The following is a 12,264-nucleotide window of genomic DNA, read 5'->3' on the forward strand; positions in this document are numbered from 1 at the left end:
TAAGAGAATGCACACCCTCATGAGGCAGCCAGCTCCCAATTCGAGGCAGATGCATTTTAGAAAGTTCTTCCTCTTACCCATTGCTCCTAGTTCTTCCCTCTGGATACAGAGGGGACAAGTTCACTCCCTCTGCCTCAGGTAACTGGCAGATCATTTTCTTACATCTCTCTGAAAAACGGGAATTTGCCAAAGAACCAGTGTGGATCCATCGCTCACTGCTCTCCAACAGACAGTACCCAGTCATAAACAGCAGTGGACAAAAAGTGGCTGCTTGTTTTGGGAATACTATGGTTTAAAAAAAAAAAGATAGGCTCAAAGAGTGCCCTTAGGAGCTTGGAGTCCTTAGAAGGATTTAGGAACCTAAATCTCAAGGTCAGGCCAGAGAGCTGCCTGCTTCCAGGTCTCTCCACCCCTGCCAACTTGACAGAGGTAGGCACTGGGCCAGGAAAGATCTAAGTGTATGATCCTAGAGACAGGGACAATTCTTAACTCCTCACCCCCTGAATAAAGGGGATGTAGCAATAGTCATGCAGGTATGGGGCTACCTTAGCAAAACTGAATGGGCACTTAGAGGAGAAGGGCTGTGTCTAATTACAGTACTGTTGCTCTTCCCTCCCCTTCCCCGTTCTTCCAGTAACAACAGGCAAGGAGCAACAATCAGAGACCCATTAATCTCAGTACCACCCTCCTCATGGGAGAAGAATTAGTCAAACCATCAAAAAAAAGTCCTCACTTCAGGCCTTTCCCCAATACTTCCATCAAGACCATCATCTAAGTCAGCCCATAACCTCCACCGTTAAGGAGAAAGTGATTTCCCTGTGCTTCCTCACTTACCAGCAACCAAAGTCAGCAATAGCATCTTTGTTTAACTTTTCCATCCACTAAAATATGACAACTTACTGTTTAAAACTAACTGCAGGAACATCCTCTACCAAGAAAAACTAATTAGCAGGGAAAATCTAAGGGAGAGAGAAGCAGGCCTGAGGACCACTGGAGATAGAAACAGCAGTCTCTCAGGCAGGCAATGGCTGGACTGGAGAATCCCTCTATGGTCAAATGCCAATGCCCAGCTCTCTCTTCCTTATGTTTCACGCTGGGGTTTGGCCACTGTCTCCCAGTCTGTAAGACAGTGCTGGCAAGTGCTTGCCAAAATGCATGGTGGGTGATTTCATGTAACAACAAGGACTCAGAATCTTAGAAGGACCATAGAAGGGAAAGACCTCATTTTTATCTCCTATGGAGTATGGAAACTCCATTAAAGTGATTTTTAACCAGGGCCCAAGCCAAATCCCTTCAATTATTTCTGCCAGGGACAACACTAGCAGAAGTCCCAATAAATATATACTGGCATCTGGGATAACTATAGGCAGAAGTGCTGAGATGCCCTTAGAAAACCTTCCACACGTGGGGAGATTCTGATGGTGCGCCCATGACACCCAACTCCAATAGTGGATCCCACTCCTCCCGGTCTAAAAGGGATTTGATTGTCATCAGCTCAGTTCCCAGGGGACCTCCTCTGCTCACTCCTCTCAGGACACATGACTCTGGGGAAAAGGAAGTGGGGCTAAAAGATAGAAGAGGCAGAGGACAGAGCTGAGTTTGCTTTTACTCTAGGAGATTACAATGAGAAACATCTTCACCTGGCAGGAATCGTGGTTACTGGGTACAGGCACTGAGCTTGAAGCAGTTGTGTGAAACCAGGCTACTTGATACTTATTACTGTTAAAACCTCAGGACTTAGCTCAAAGGGAAATGAGTTACAATGCTGTCTTGTCTAAGGGCTACTCACTTCTTTTTAAAGAGCTTGCGGAAGGAGCTGCGAAAGCCCCCTTTCTGGTCTTGCCTGGGGTTTTGATCGCTGAAAGACGTTTGTTCGCTTTCTCTTTCGTCCTTTGGACAGAACCTGGTGGCGTCTTCTAAATGCATCTCCTGAAAACACAAAAGAGGGTTGTTTTTTTACTCTTTCCCAAAGTTAATATATATCCTGACTGTGGGACAACTTTCTTGTCACTTTCCTCCCCCCCCCAAAAGACTAATGGTGGGCACCCTATTCCAACTAAAGCAAACCTAGGCTAATTATGGAAACAGCAGTTGGAAAGAGGATAATGTTCTGCTCAGAGTAGAAGGATTTTCTACATATCAAGAAAGATAGTCTAGAGTAGGATTATGATATAACAATAATTAAAGATTAGGACATAAAGCAAGTTGGCAACTGTTTAAAGAGTATAGAGATTAACTTCTTATTCTGGCACCAATACTGTCTTGCTGGAAAACCAGTAGTAGTCCCTTCACATCTTTGGGTATGTTTCTATTTCTACAAAACAAGAAGTTTCCTTGATTGTAATGCTAGTTTAAACTCATGTCCCTAACTCTCCATGTTATACATAAAAGAGGGAAGGAGTTGTTGAGAGGTCAGATCTTTTTAGAAGTAAATGTCAACTAATATTTCAAACCTGCATATGTGCCTTTAATCCAGTTTTTTACAATTCTTAATCCTTGATATTTGGAGTGTAAAATAAAAATAAGTTAAAAAATAAGCCTCTATCTTTTGTGAACTAATTTCTTTTTAAATGTGAGATGTGCTAAATAAAATAGATATGCATATATATTTATACTTCCTTTGAACAAAATATTTACTTTGAGGTGACTGAAATTTAAAAGCAATCAAAAGTAGCTGCTTAATTTTGAACCCAAAAAGAGAACCCAGGGAGTCAAAGCAAAAACTACCCTGAAAGTTTCATGCATTGGACAGGTGACTGCTTGCTGATAGAGAAGCAAAGAGTGGGGATGAATTTTTGCAGGAAACACATGGGTTTGACTTTGAGACCTTAACTTGGAGTTGTAGTAGCAAATCTACAGATTCTCTGAGATTCTGCGAAGATTCATAACTAAACCATGGAGATCAACATCTTGATGGCTTAGTGTGGTGTTTCTCAAAGTGTGGTCCTGGGGCTACAGGATCAATTGAGGCCTCTATTTAAAATGTAGATCCCTGAGCCAACCCAGACTTTCTGAATCAGAATCTCCGGAATTAGGCCTAGGTAATCCTTATGTACACTTAGATTTTGAAAACCTAGGGTTTCCAAAAGACCTTAGTGGTTTAAGGTATGCTCCTGCCCACCTGCACTTACTGTTTGTATCAATCACCTAGGAATCTTGTTAAAATGCAGATTTTTCACAACTAGAAGGACCTGCAACTAAGATATACAACTGTGTACCAGGGGGGATTTGGGGAGACAAAGCAGAAAAAAAAGTGCAGATTTTGATTCAGGAGGTCTGGGGTAGAGCCCCAATTCTGCATTTATAACAGATTCCCAGGTAATGCATTCACTACTAGCCCAAGGACCACATTTAGAGAAGTGGGCTTTAAGGGACTCTTTAGGAACTGAATCTATTAATAGTTTAAGAAAAATCTTTCTGTGGACTCATGATCTTGATAATATCGTGCATTTGTGTAGCACTGGAATGCTTTACAAAGCATATTCACAAACTATTTTATTTGGCCTGATCCTCACAACAACCCTTAGGAGTAAGGTAAGGTATATGTTGTCTTATTTTTACAGATGAGAAAACTGGAGGCACAGAGAAACCAAGTGAATTTTCCAAAAGCACACAGCTATTTGGCAGCAGAGCCAGGACTAGAACCCAGATCTCGACACCCAGTTAGGTGCTCTCTGCACTACAGCATACTGTCTGCTATCCTGACTCTTAGAGACAGAACTAAAGACTAGAGTTTGGCTGTCTCTGAGGGGTGGGGGTGGAAGATACACAGTATATTTGAGGAGATGGAACCAAAGGAGCATTATACGTCTCAGCAGGAAAGAGCTGACACCTTTCATGATAGGGCTTTTCAAAGGTTAATCTTTTGCAACTAAAACCCCTATCCTGCTCCCACCTCAAACACACTCACACACACACACACATATAGGTACAGACATGCACACATACACCCATGCATGTACATGCCCACACGTACACACAAACACACCCACACTAACACACAGCCTCTTCCCACCTGGACTCTGCATACCAACTCTCTCTAGGACTCCCAACAATCCATGCCTTCTGAGGTTTTAGGAAGAAAAATTTTGTCCAAAACCAGAAATCAGCAATGTGAACTTTGAAAAATTCACATGCTTGAAAAATTTACTAAGTGAAAGAGAAAGGGACTTTTAACTGCCCTCCGTTTGACACCTCCTTAGTGTCACCTTCTGAACTGAACTCACGTCTGACATGGTTAGGGGATGAAACTTACTGTCCAATATGTCTGATTAACAGTCCTTAATATATTGTTTATTGTTATTTGGTGTGTCTGATAAACAGCCACAAATATTGTACTCATTGTTTGCTTCACAGATATATTACTTATTATTTCTGATTAATGGTGTTTGCCTGGCAATTGTTAAACTCACAATTTTTCACATATCAACTACGAAAAAAAGACATTTTTATGAATATGTGAAATAAAAGCATTCTTTGCAGCTTAGACTATACTAGTTAGAAGGTTTTGTATGTAACTCTCTGCCCATCCCAATTGACTTGGCACTGACTCCCTTTCTACTTCCCTTGTTAATGAACGTTCAAACTCTGACACACCTAAGATCAATTTGTATAAGAAATTTTGCCTAATAAAGTTTTATAAAGTTCAGAGTTGAAAATGAGAGCCAGAAGGAAATCTGAGAACCTTGGGGAACCTCAGGAACTTCAACTGAGCACACAAAGGCATTTTTGCCCTTTGCAGGAACCAGACAGAGACTCTGATTCCTGGAGTCCAGTTGGGTTAGAAGCTTCAAGGCTTTCCATGACCCAGCCCCTTCCTGTTCCTCTGGCCTAATGCCTACCACTCCCACCTGGCACAATATTCAAGAGGAAAAGCATCACCCTGCTGTCTTTTTAAAAAGCCCATTAGCCTTTTTTCACATTTCCCTACCCCACTCTTCACCTAGCCAACTTCTAGGCAGCTTTTAAAATCTAATTCAGACATTGGACATATCTAGGAGGACCTCTCTGACCACCATCACCCCAGGAGGGTTTAAATTCCCCTCCCCCAGTTGATTATCATTCTGTGTTTCTATGTCTCCTTCCTACACTAAGCCAGGGGTCCTGGAAGGCAGAGACTGGGTGCCATTTATCTCTGAACCTTCAGCACTCAGCCCACAGCCTGGTGCAAGGCAGGTGCTCAGTGTTTGGTGAAAAATGAATGAATTAAAGGAGCCAGTGATCCTCAATCTGTTCGCACTCACTTGAAAATGAGAATAGATGGAATGTAGGGCCCTAATTCCTGGGAAAACCCCTTCTCACTTAGGCAAAGGATCCCCTGAGCTTGATGCACGTGATGCTCCGTGGAGGTAAAGTCAGTCCTAGACGATGGCGTTTTCAAGATGTACGAATACAGAGCTGCCCTGTAAACCCTCACCACCACTTCTGAAACGATGTCAAACAGGAAGAATGGTGGCACCGGTCAGAGCTATCCTGTGACCCTGCCTAATCAGAAATTGCCTCTGTTCCAATCACATGCAGAGAAATCACGAATTTGCTCAGGATCTATTAGCCCTTTCATGGATATGTATTTAAATACCTCTTAAAATTTCCTGAAGCTTGCAGACACCCAAGTACCATTGACATGGAGGCCAAAGAAGTTGTTTGAGTTAATGTTTCCTTGGCTATTTGGGGATGTCTCCGTCCCACTGGAGTCCGCAAATTAACGTGACACCTTTTCCCAATCACAGGGAAAGCAAGCGGATAGGAACCTAGCTCTGCGGTGAACTTCTCAGGGGTCCCTATTTCCGGGAGAAGGGCAACCTGCCTCCTCCCTATCTACAGACAAGGCTGCGGGGGCCGGGAGCAGAGGGTGCGGGCGCGCCGAGCGTGCCACGTTCTCAACGTTTAAACAAGGAGATGCGCTAACAGGCCGAGGGAGAAACACGCCTAGGCCTCGCGTGTCGTGCTCTGAATTTGAAGTTCCACTCGGAGGCGGCCCGGCTTCGGCAGGGAAGCGGAGAGCACCCCTCGCTCTAACCGTGTGAGTGCTGGGGGCAGGGTGTCAGCAGACCTAGGAGGAGTCTGTTCTTTCTAGAATCGCTTTGCCGCCGCCCATGCCTACGGATGGCGTGCCCTTGAGTCCTGCGACTGCAGAACGGGTACCAACACGCGCCCTCGAGGGCGACTGAGGGGCAAACCTGTGACCCGGGCTTTCCCTCAGCTGCGCCTGTCCTCCGCTCCCCTCAACGCTAGGTGAGCCTAGGCTGCTCCCTGGAGATCTAGGCCCGGGGCTGCCGGCGCTGCGGGACCGCGTTTCGTTTTACTTTACCCTCCTTACTTCCAAATAGGTCTGCTTTTCGCTTTGGGACCTCTGTTGGGGGAAGAAGGTGCGGGGCGCGCCGCGGGCGGCGGCGGCAGCGGCCTGGCCGTGCGGCTGCGCGGCGCGCTCGGCCTTGAGTGGCGCGCGGCCGCCGCTGCTGCTGCGCGTGCTGTAGAGGCGCGGGGCCACGCCCTCGGGCGGCGGCGCGCGCGGGAACTCCTTGAGGGAGCGGCTCAGCGGCTTGGCCTTGCCGTGCGCCTGCGCCTGCGCCGCCGCCTCCAGCTTGTAGGCGCCGCTGCTGCTCGCCGGCGACGTGGCGCTCTTGGGCAGCGGCTGCAGCGGGTGCTCGGGCCGCTCGGCTTCCATGGCGAAGCTGACGGGCCGGAGGAAGCAGATGTCCAGGCTGGACTCGGAAGAGGCGGGCGAGCAGTTCTCGAAGAGCGCCGGGGCTTGGAAGGGCTCCTCGTCGTAGGGCGCGGGCAGCGCGAAGATCTCGCCGCCGTACTCGAACTCCTCGTAGGCCGCGGGCACGTAGCCGCGCGCGTCGGGCAGGAGCTCGGCCGGGGCGCGCAGGGAGCGCTCCACGTGGCCCGGCGGCTCGGCCGGCGAGGGCTCGAAGTCCATCTCGGGGATGGCCTGCAGGGGCCCGGCGAGCGCCTTCACGTCCTGCTCGGCGGCACAGAACTGCGCCGGCGCCAGGAGGCTCTCCGGCCTCTCGTGCTTTCTGCCCTCCATCTCCCAGTCGCTGGGCTTCCCAGGCTGCATGCTCTCCATCAGGCTTTGCTGTTGTTGGCTTTTCTTCATTGGAGGCATCAGATGTCTTTAAAGGGGAAACAGAATACAAAAGAGGTGTGCTTACGGTTAGTGCAGGCCTCTCACCCAGCAGCACAAGGCTGGGGCAGCAAACATCCCGCAGATACTGCTTGGGTGCAAAACTAGCAGCTCCTCTCCTCCTCTTGGTCCCTCTCAGGTGCCTACGTGTGTTACCTACCAAGCCCCGCAAACTTCGATTAAGGAGTTCCCACGCACCCCAGTCCCCCAAGTGGGAGAGTGAGAATACCCATCTGTAAAGCAGATGTCCGAAGTATCCGTCTGAGCAAGGAGGCACTGCGTAGATGTGACTGGTGAGCCAAGGACAGTCATCACTCCCCATGTGGAGGCTCTGATCCTCCCCACCACGTGTCAAGACCCCAAGGCACCTCTCTTCTCCCTTCTCTCCCTTTCTTGCCCTAGCAGAGTCATGCAAAATAATGGAAACAACTTTTGTTCGACTCATGGATCTTCATGCTTAAAAACAATTCCTAGATGAAGTCAGTGTGGCATGATCTTCCTAACTGTTGAATCTGGATGATGGTATATGGGCTTCACTGTACTCTTTTGTGTACGTGTGAAATTTTCATAATAACTAAAAAATTACTTGTGGCTATAAAGCATGCCTGTGTAAGTCATCTCGAACTTCCACTGACAAAAACGTTACCAATGTGAAAAGGCTCTCACTCTGGATATGCCCAGTTTCATGGAGGGTTTCTTTGTTTAATCATGGATAACGAATAGTTAACATAGCATACTAGGATAGCATACCCATCAGATTGGTTGAGATTTTCCAGTTCTGCTGGAATTTAGTTGCCAGACAGATGTGAGTGGACTGCTATACACCCACCCAAACTGGTTATTCTGCTAGTTTATGTATTCATATTTCATTCTACCACAAAAATGCATAAAGAACACAGATATAAACACACGCTGAATATCTTTCTTTGGTGAAATTAAGATGAAAATTAGGTTGCACAGAGGTGAAAAGAAATAATAAAATGAAATATTGACCTGACTTGACTTCTCTTTTAACTTGGGAGATTGTTGTTGAGTTTTTTCTAGCTGTTTTCCCAACAGAGTGCATAATAGCCCGTTCAGTGTGGGTATAATCTGTAGGGATTTCATTTTTTGGCTCTGCTTGTTACACTTAAAGAAGATAAAGTTTTATCATTGTCTTAAGAGTTGAAGTGATCCACAAAGTACATATCCACCTCCTGCCTCTCTCCCACTCTCTACCCAGGACGGGTGTTTTTTCTGTGTAGAGTTCTCTCCCTACAGGACTTCTAGGATTTTCTTTATAGGAGGAAAATCATCCTGGGCTCTGTTTATAGAAAGGTTAATGTCTCATAGGTTTCAGAATGATTATGTATCATTCTGCTTTCCTGCTACTGTATTTGCATTTTCATCTCTCACTGATAAATGTTCTCATAATTTTAAGAGATGAGAGCAGAAAGAGGAAACAGGATTTATTTTGATCAGTTGCTCCTTCCAGTGATTGTAATTGACATTCTCAAAACTGTAGTAATTAAAACTTGAAGTAACCTCACTTGCCTACCTCTCACTTTATTGTAATTTTAGAAAAGTAGCTTCTTGCACGACATCTAAATTTTCCTTAATAAAACCCAAAGCAGAAATTATAGTCTAAGGAATTAGTTTTGTGAGAACTGCCTGTATTTGGTAAAGTGGGGATTTGGAATTTTGAGTTTGGGTTTCCTTTAATCCTACCAAAAGTCCTGGTTTCAAAAGCAACTGAATTGACTTTATCCTTATCCTTCAGAGGTAAAGGAGTTCCAGGTATTTAAACAGACTAATCCTTATCCTAAACGTTGTCAAGAAGTTTGCTGAATGAGAATCCAGTTTAGTCTGCTAGAGGGTTATGTGCAGAGACTTTAAAAGACTGTCAAATCCATCCACTGCCCAGAACAGCTTTTGGAAAAGCTGTCAAAAGTGAAGAACGGAGCTTATGAAGTCCTTTTCTGAGGAAGCTTCAAGGAGGATTGGGAAGGTCCTCTCTGCACCACCTCAGACCTGTTTCTTATCCTCAGAGCCCAGACTTCTGACACCTGACTGGGATTCCTTTTCCCTCCACTATGTCTTTCAGAGAACTTAAGGGGGTTCCCACCATTTTACAACTTAAGGCTGTAAAATGCCTTCCTCTCTGTGGTACTCTCTCCTCTTCTATCATTGTCCAAACCCAAAGAGACTCATGCTGTAGGTAGAGGGTGCTCCTGTGTGTTGAAAGTGTTGGAAGTAACCTCCAGCCTCTAGGCCTGTCCCTTAACATTAGTGCCTTCCTCTGGGACCCAAGCATTGGATCAGCTCCTTGCCTGCCTGATGGGGCAAGAGGGAGGGAGGAGTCCTGTAGGTCATACTCCTAATCCAGGCTGGACTGCTACCCTACCTGGGGTAGACTGCCTGGGACACAAGGGCATTGCTATTACCCTTTCCACAGCAACAGGTGCTTACGTGACAGCAGGACCAGAACTGGGAGTAGAAGGGTAGGGTTGCAGCATCTCTTCTGAGTGGATCCCACTGTCACGGACGGCCTCAGGACCTGCAGTGGGGGAAGCATCTTGCCCGGCATTTGCACACTGAGAAGCCAGCCCTTTGTACAGCTTCGCCATGGATGACCTAACAGAATGGAAGTAATAATTCTCAGGATGTACAGTGGGAAATCGGTTCTCTGAACACACAGATTATGCCAAGAAAGAGAGACAAATTTTCTCAGATGAAGCTCAGCTGTGAAGTTCTCTCTGCCTCTCCAGGGCCCTCTACAAACCAGGTTGCTTACATAATAGGGTACAAGCTGGATGCTGGGCAGGCGTAAGGATGCCAATTAATTGGCTGAATTGAGTTGGGGAAAGGGGTGGTACGCGGAGATGTCCTCCATTAGAGGAGCCGTGGCTTGGGAGATAGCATCTTTTTCTGGTTTGAAGTACCCAGAGAAATGATTCTGTTTTCCTCATTGGACTGAGATGAGGTTGAAGGAAATCCAAGGCATTAGGAAGCTCTGCTATGGGTTGTTTCTCTTACTTCTGAAGCCCAGATTCTTCCTAATCAGCTCTTTCTGTGCCTTCTTAGGGTGAAATCTGTTCAACCACCACCTCCCCTCTTATTTGTTTTATTTTTATCCATAGCACTTATCACCATCTAACTTATTTATTACTGGCTGTCCAGGTCTAGAGAGTAAGCTTCATGTGGCAGAGATTTTTGTCTGTTTTGTTCATTGCAGCATATTTAGTGCATAGAACGGTGCCTGATACACAATGGGTGCTCCATAATATTTGCTGAATTGTTGAAGAAAACCACATTCTGGCCTTTATGCTGCAATTTTAAACCTGGTAAGTTTAGGGAAACTGAACTATTGTTGAGGTAGTTAGCAAGCTGAGTTAAGCTGGGGTCTGCACAGGCATGAGAGTGAAAGTGCTTATTTTCCTAAAATACTTTCCACCAGGTAATAGGGGCCTCCATCCTATAGCCAGCCTGGCCACCTCTCTTCCCTCCCCTTCTCTCTTCTCTTCTGCCTCCCTTTACTGCACTTCAGCCACTTAACATACAATGTGGTTACTTGTGACAGCCACCCACGCTGGCTATCTGCATCCCTGTTCTCAGAAACCTTTGATCAGCCCTCTAGACTGCACCATCAGAACCTTACTTCTTGAGCTTTTTCCGTTTCTGAATGAGCAGGTCCTCATTGCATTGAAACAGCAGGGTGTAGTGTGAGATAAATACTCGAAGGCGCTGAACACACACCAGAAGTAGGTAATAGTCAGGGTGTTCCTGCTCTGTGAACTTCAGAACATTCTGGATGGAGGAAAAAAGGAAGCAGAATTGCATAATTAGAATGAAAAGTTGTTTGTCTCTTCTGCACCTTGCCTTGATCTGTTGTGAGAGTTTGGTAGCCATTTAATCAAAACAACAATACATACAGCCAATCTAATTATAAGCTAAAAGGTCAAATTGCCGTTCTCTTTGTCCATCACAGCAAGGGAAAATATTAGTTACTATTGCTCCTGTTTGGGTTGGATGTGAACGTAAGACAATTCCATCTGAAAAGTTAGAAGGATCTACTGATTAGATCTCCAAGGTAATGGAGTCATTCTAACAATTACTGTCTATAAGCAATGCCTTTTAACTCAAAGGAGTCAGACCAATGGTGAGAATGTCAAGATTCAAGGCAGGCTGGAAGGGGAGAATGTTTATGATCAAGTCTGGCCTGGTGGCCCTCCTGTTATATTGCCTACTGTGCTGTAATGCAACAGGCATGCTAGTTGGATTTGGGAAAGCTAACATTTAGTGAGTGCTTCCTATTGCCAAGTACTAATCCCTTTATATTTTCTCATTTAGTGTTTACTACAACCTGGTTAGATAGGTACAATTATTACCTCCATTTAACAAATAAGAAAACTAAGGCACAGCAAAGTTAAGTAATCTTCATTAGGTCACACATCTAATGAGTAGTGGAGCCAGGATTTGAACTCAAGCTAGACAGTAGAACCAGGGCTCTTATTTACCATATCGCTTGCAAGCCTGGGTTTCAGTCCTAGTTTTTTTTACCTACTAGATGTGTTAACTTGGGCAAGTTACTTAACTTCTTTAGCTCTCCATTTCCTTATCTAAAAAATAGTAGTAATGATACCTATTTTGTGAGACTGTTGAAAGGATTAAATTAGATAATTATTGTGAGAAAATGATTTTAAGATCTAAAGCCACAGACAACTGAAAGTCTTTTTATTATTGATACTGGGCACTTCTACCTAAGATAAATTCCAAGCATTTCTAAGATGCTTTCAATGGATTACTTAGGAAGGTCAGTCAGCAATGAAACCAGAACAGGTGGGTGGTGGGAAGAAGAGGGGCTGGTGGGGGTGGGAGTGGGTGGGTGATGAGCCTCTCTCTAGACTCTACTTCCTCCAAGGTGCTACAAGCCCTGTGGGAAACTGGTGTGAAGAAGCCAGCTGGTCACCTTCTTCATGCTTCTTCTCTGACATAGACATAAGCAATGTATGGTAGACCTTTGGGCCCAAGCCAAAAGAGAGCAGTCAGGATAGTGGTTAAGTGGGCAGGTTACCTAGGTATTTCTTAGATGCTGGTAGGGGATGGGGGGAGGGGACAGAGGGTTGCATTTAGATGGCTGTAGAACCATGGTA

General features: G+C 45.6%; 1 protein-coding gene across 22 annotated transcripts in view; it reads right to left on the reverse strand.

Annotated features, from left to right (window-relative positions):
• The window catches only part of ARHGEF33 (Rho guanine nucleotide exchange factor 33), a 112,199-nt gene that overhangs the window by 46,371 nt on the left and 53,564 nt on the right, over window positions 1-12,264 (reverse strand). For 14 of the 22 annotated variants that reach the window (XR_011504089.1, XM_070512219.1, XM_070512227.1 and 11 more), the window contains 4 exons: window positions 10,770-10,918; window positions 9,581-9,745; window positions 6,311-7,121; window positions 1,790-1,929 (listed from right to left, as the gene is read on the reverse strand). Coding sequence is in view for 19 of the 22 variants with exons in the window: in XM_070512219.1 (XP_070368320.1) it covers window positions 1,790-1,929; window positions 6,311-7,121; window positions 9,581-9,745; window positions 10,770-10,918 (1,265 nt within the window). In the remaining 3 variants the exon portion in view is untranslated. The remainder of the gene's footprint in view (window positions 1-1,789; window positions 1,930-6,310; window positions 7,122-9,580; window positions 9,746-10,769; window positions 10,919-12,264) is intronic. The other 8 variants (XR_011504088.1, XR_011504087.1, XM_070512220.1 and 5 more) reach the window with 1 other exon arrangement.

Source organism: Equus asinus, chromosome 6, assembly GCF_041296235.1.
Source record: "Equus asinus isolate D_3611 breed Donkey chromosome 6, EquAss-T2T_v2, whole genome shotgun sequence".
NCBI classification, from domain to species: Eukaryota; Metazoa; Chordata; class Mammalia; order Perissodactyla; family Equidae; genus Equus; species Equus asinus.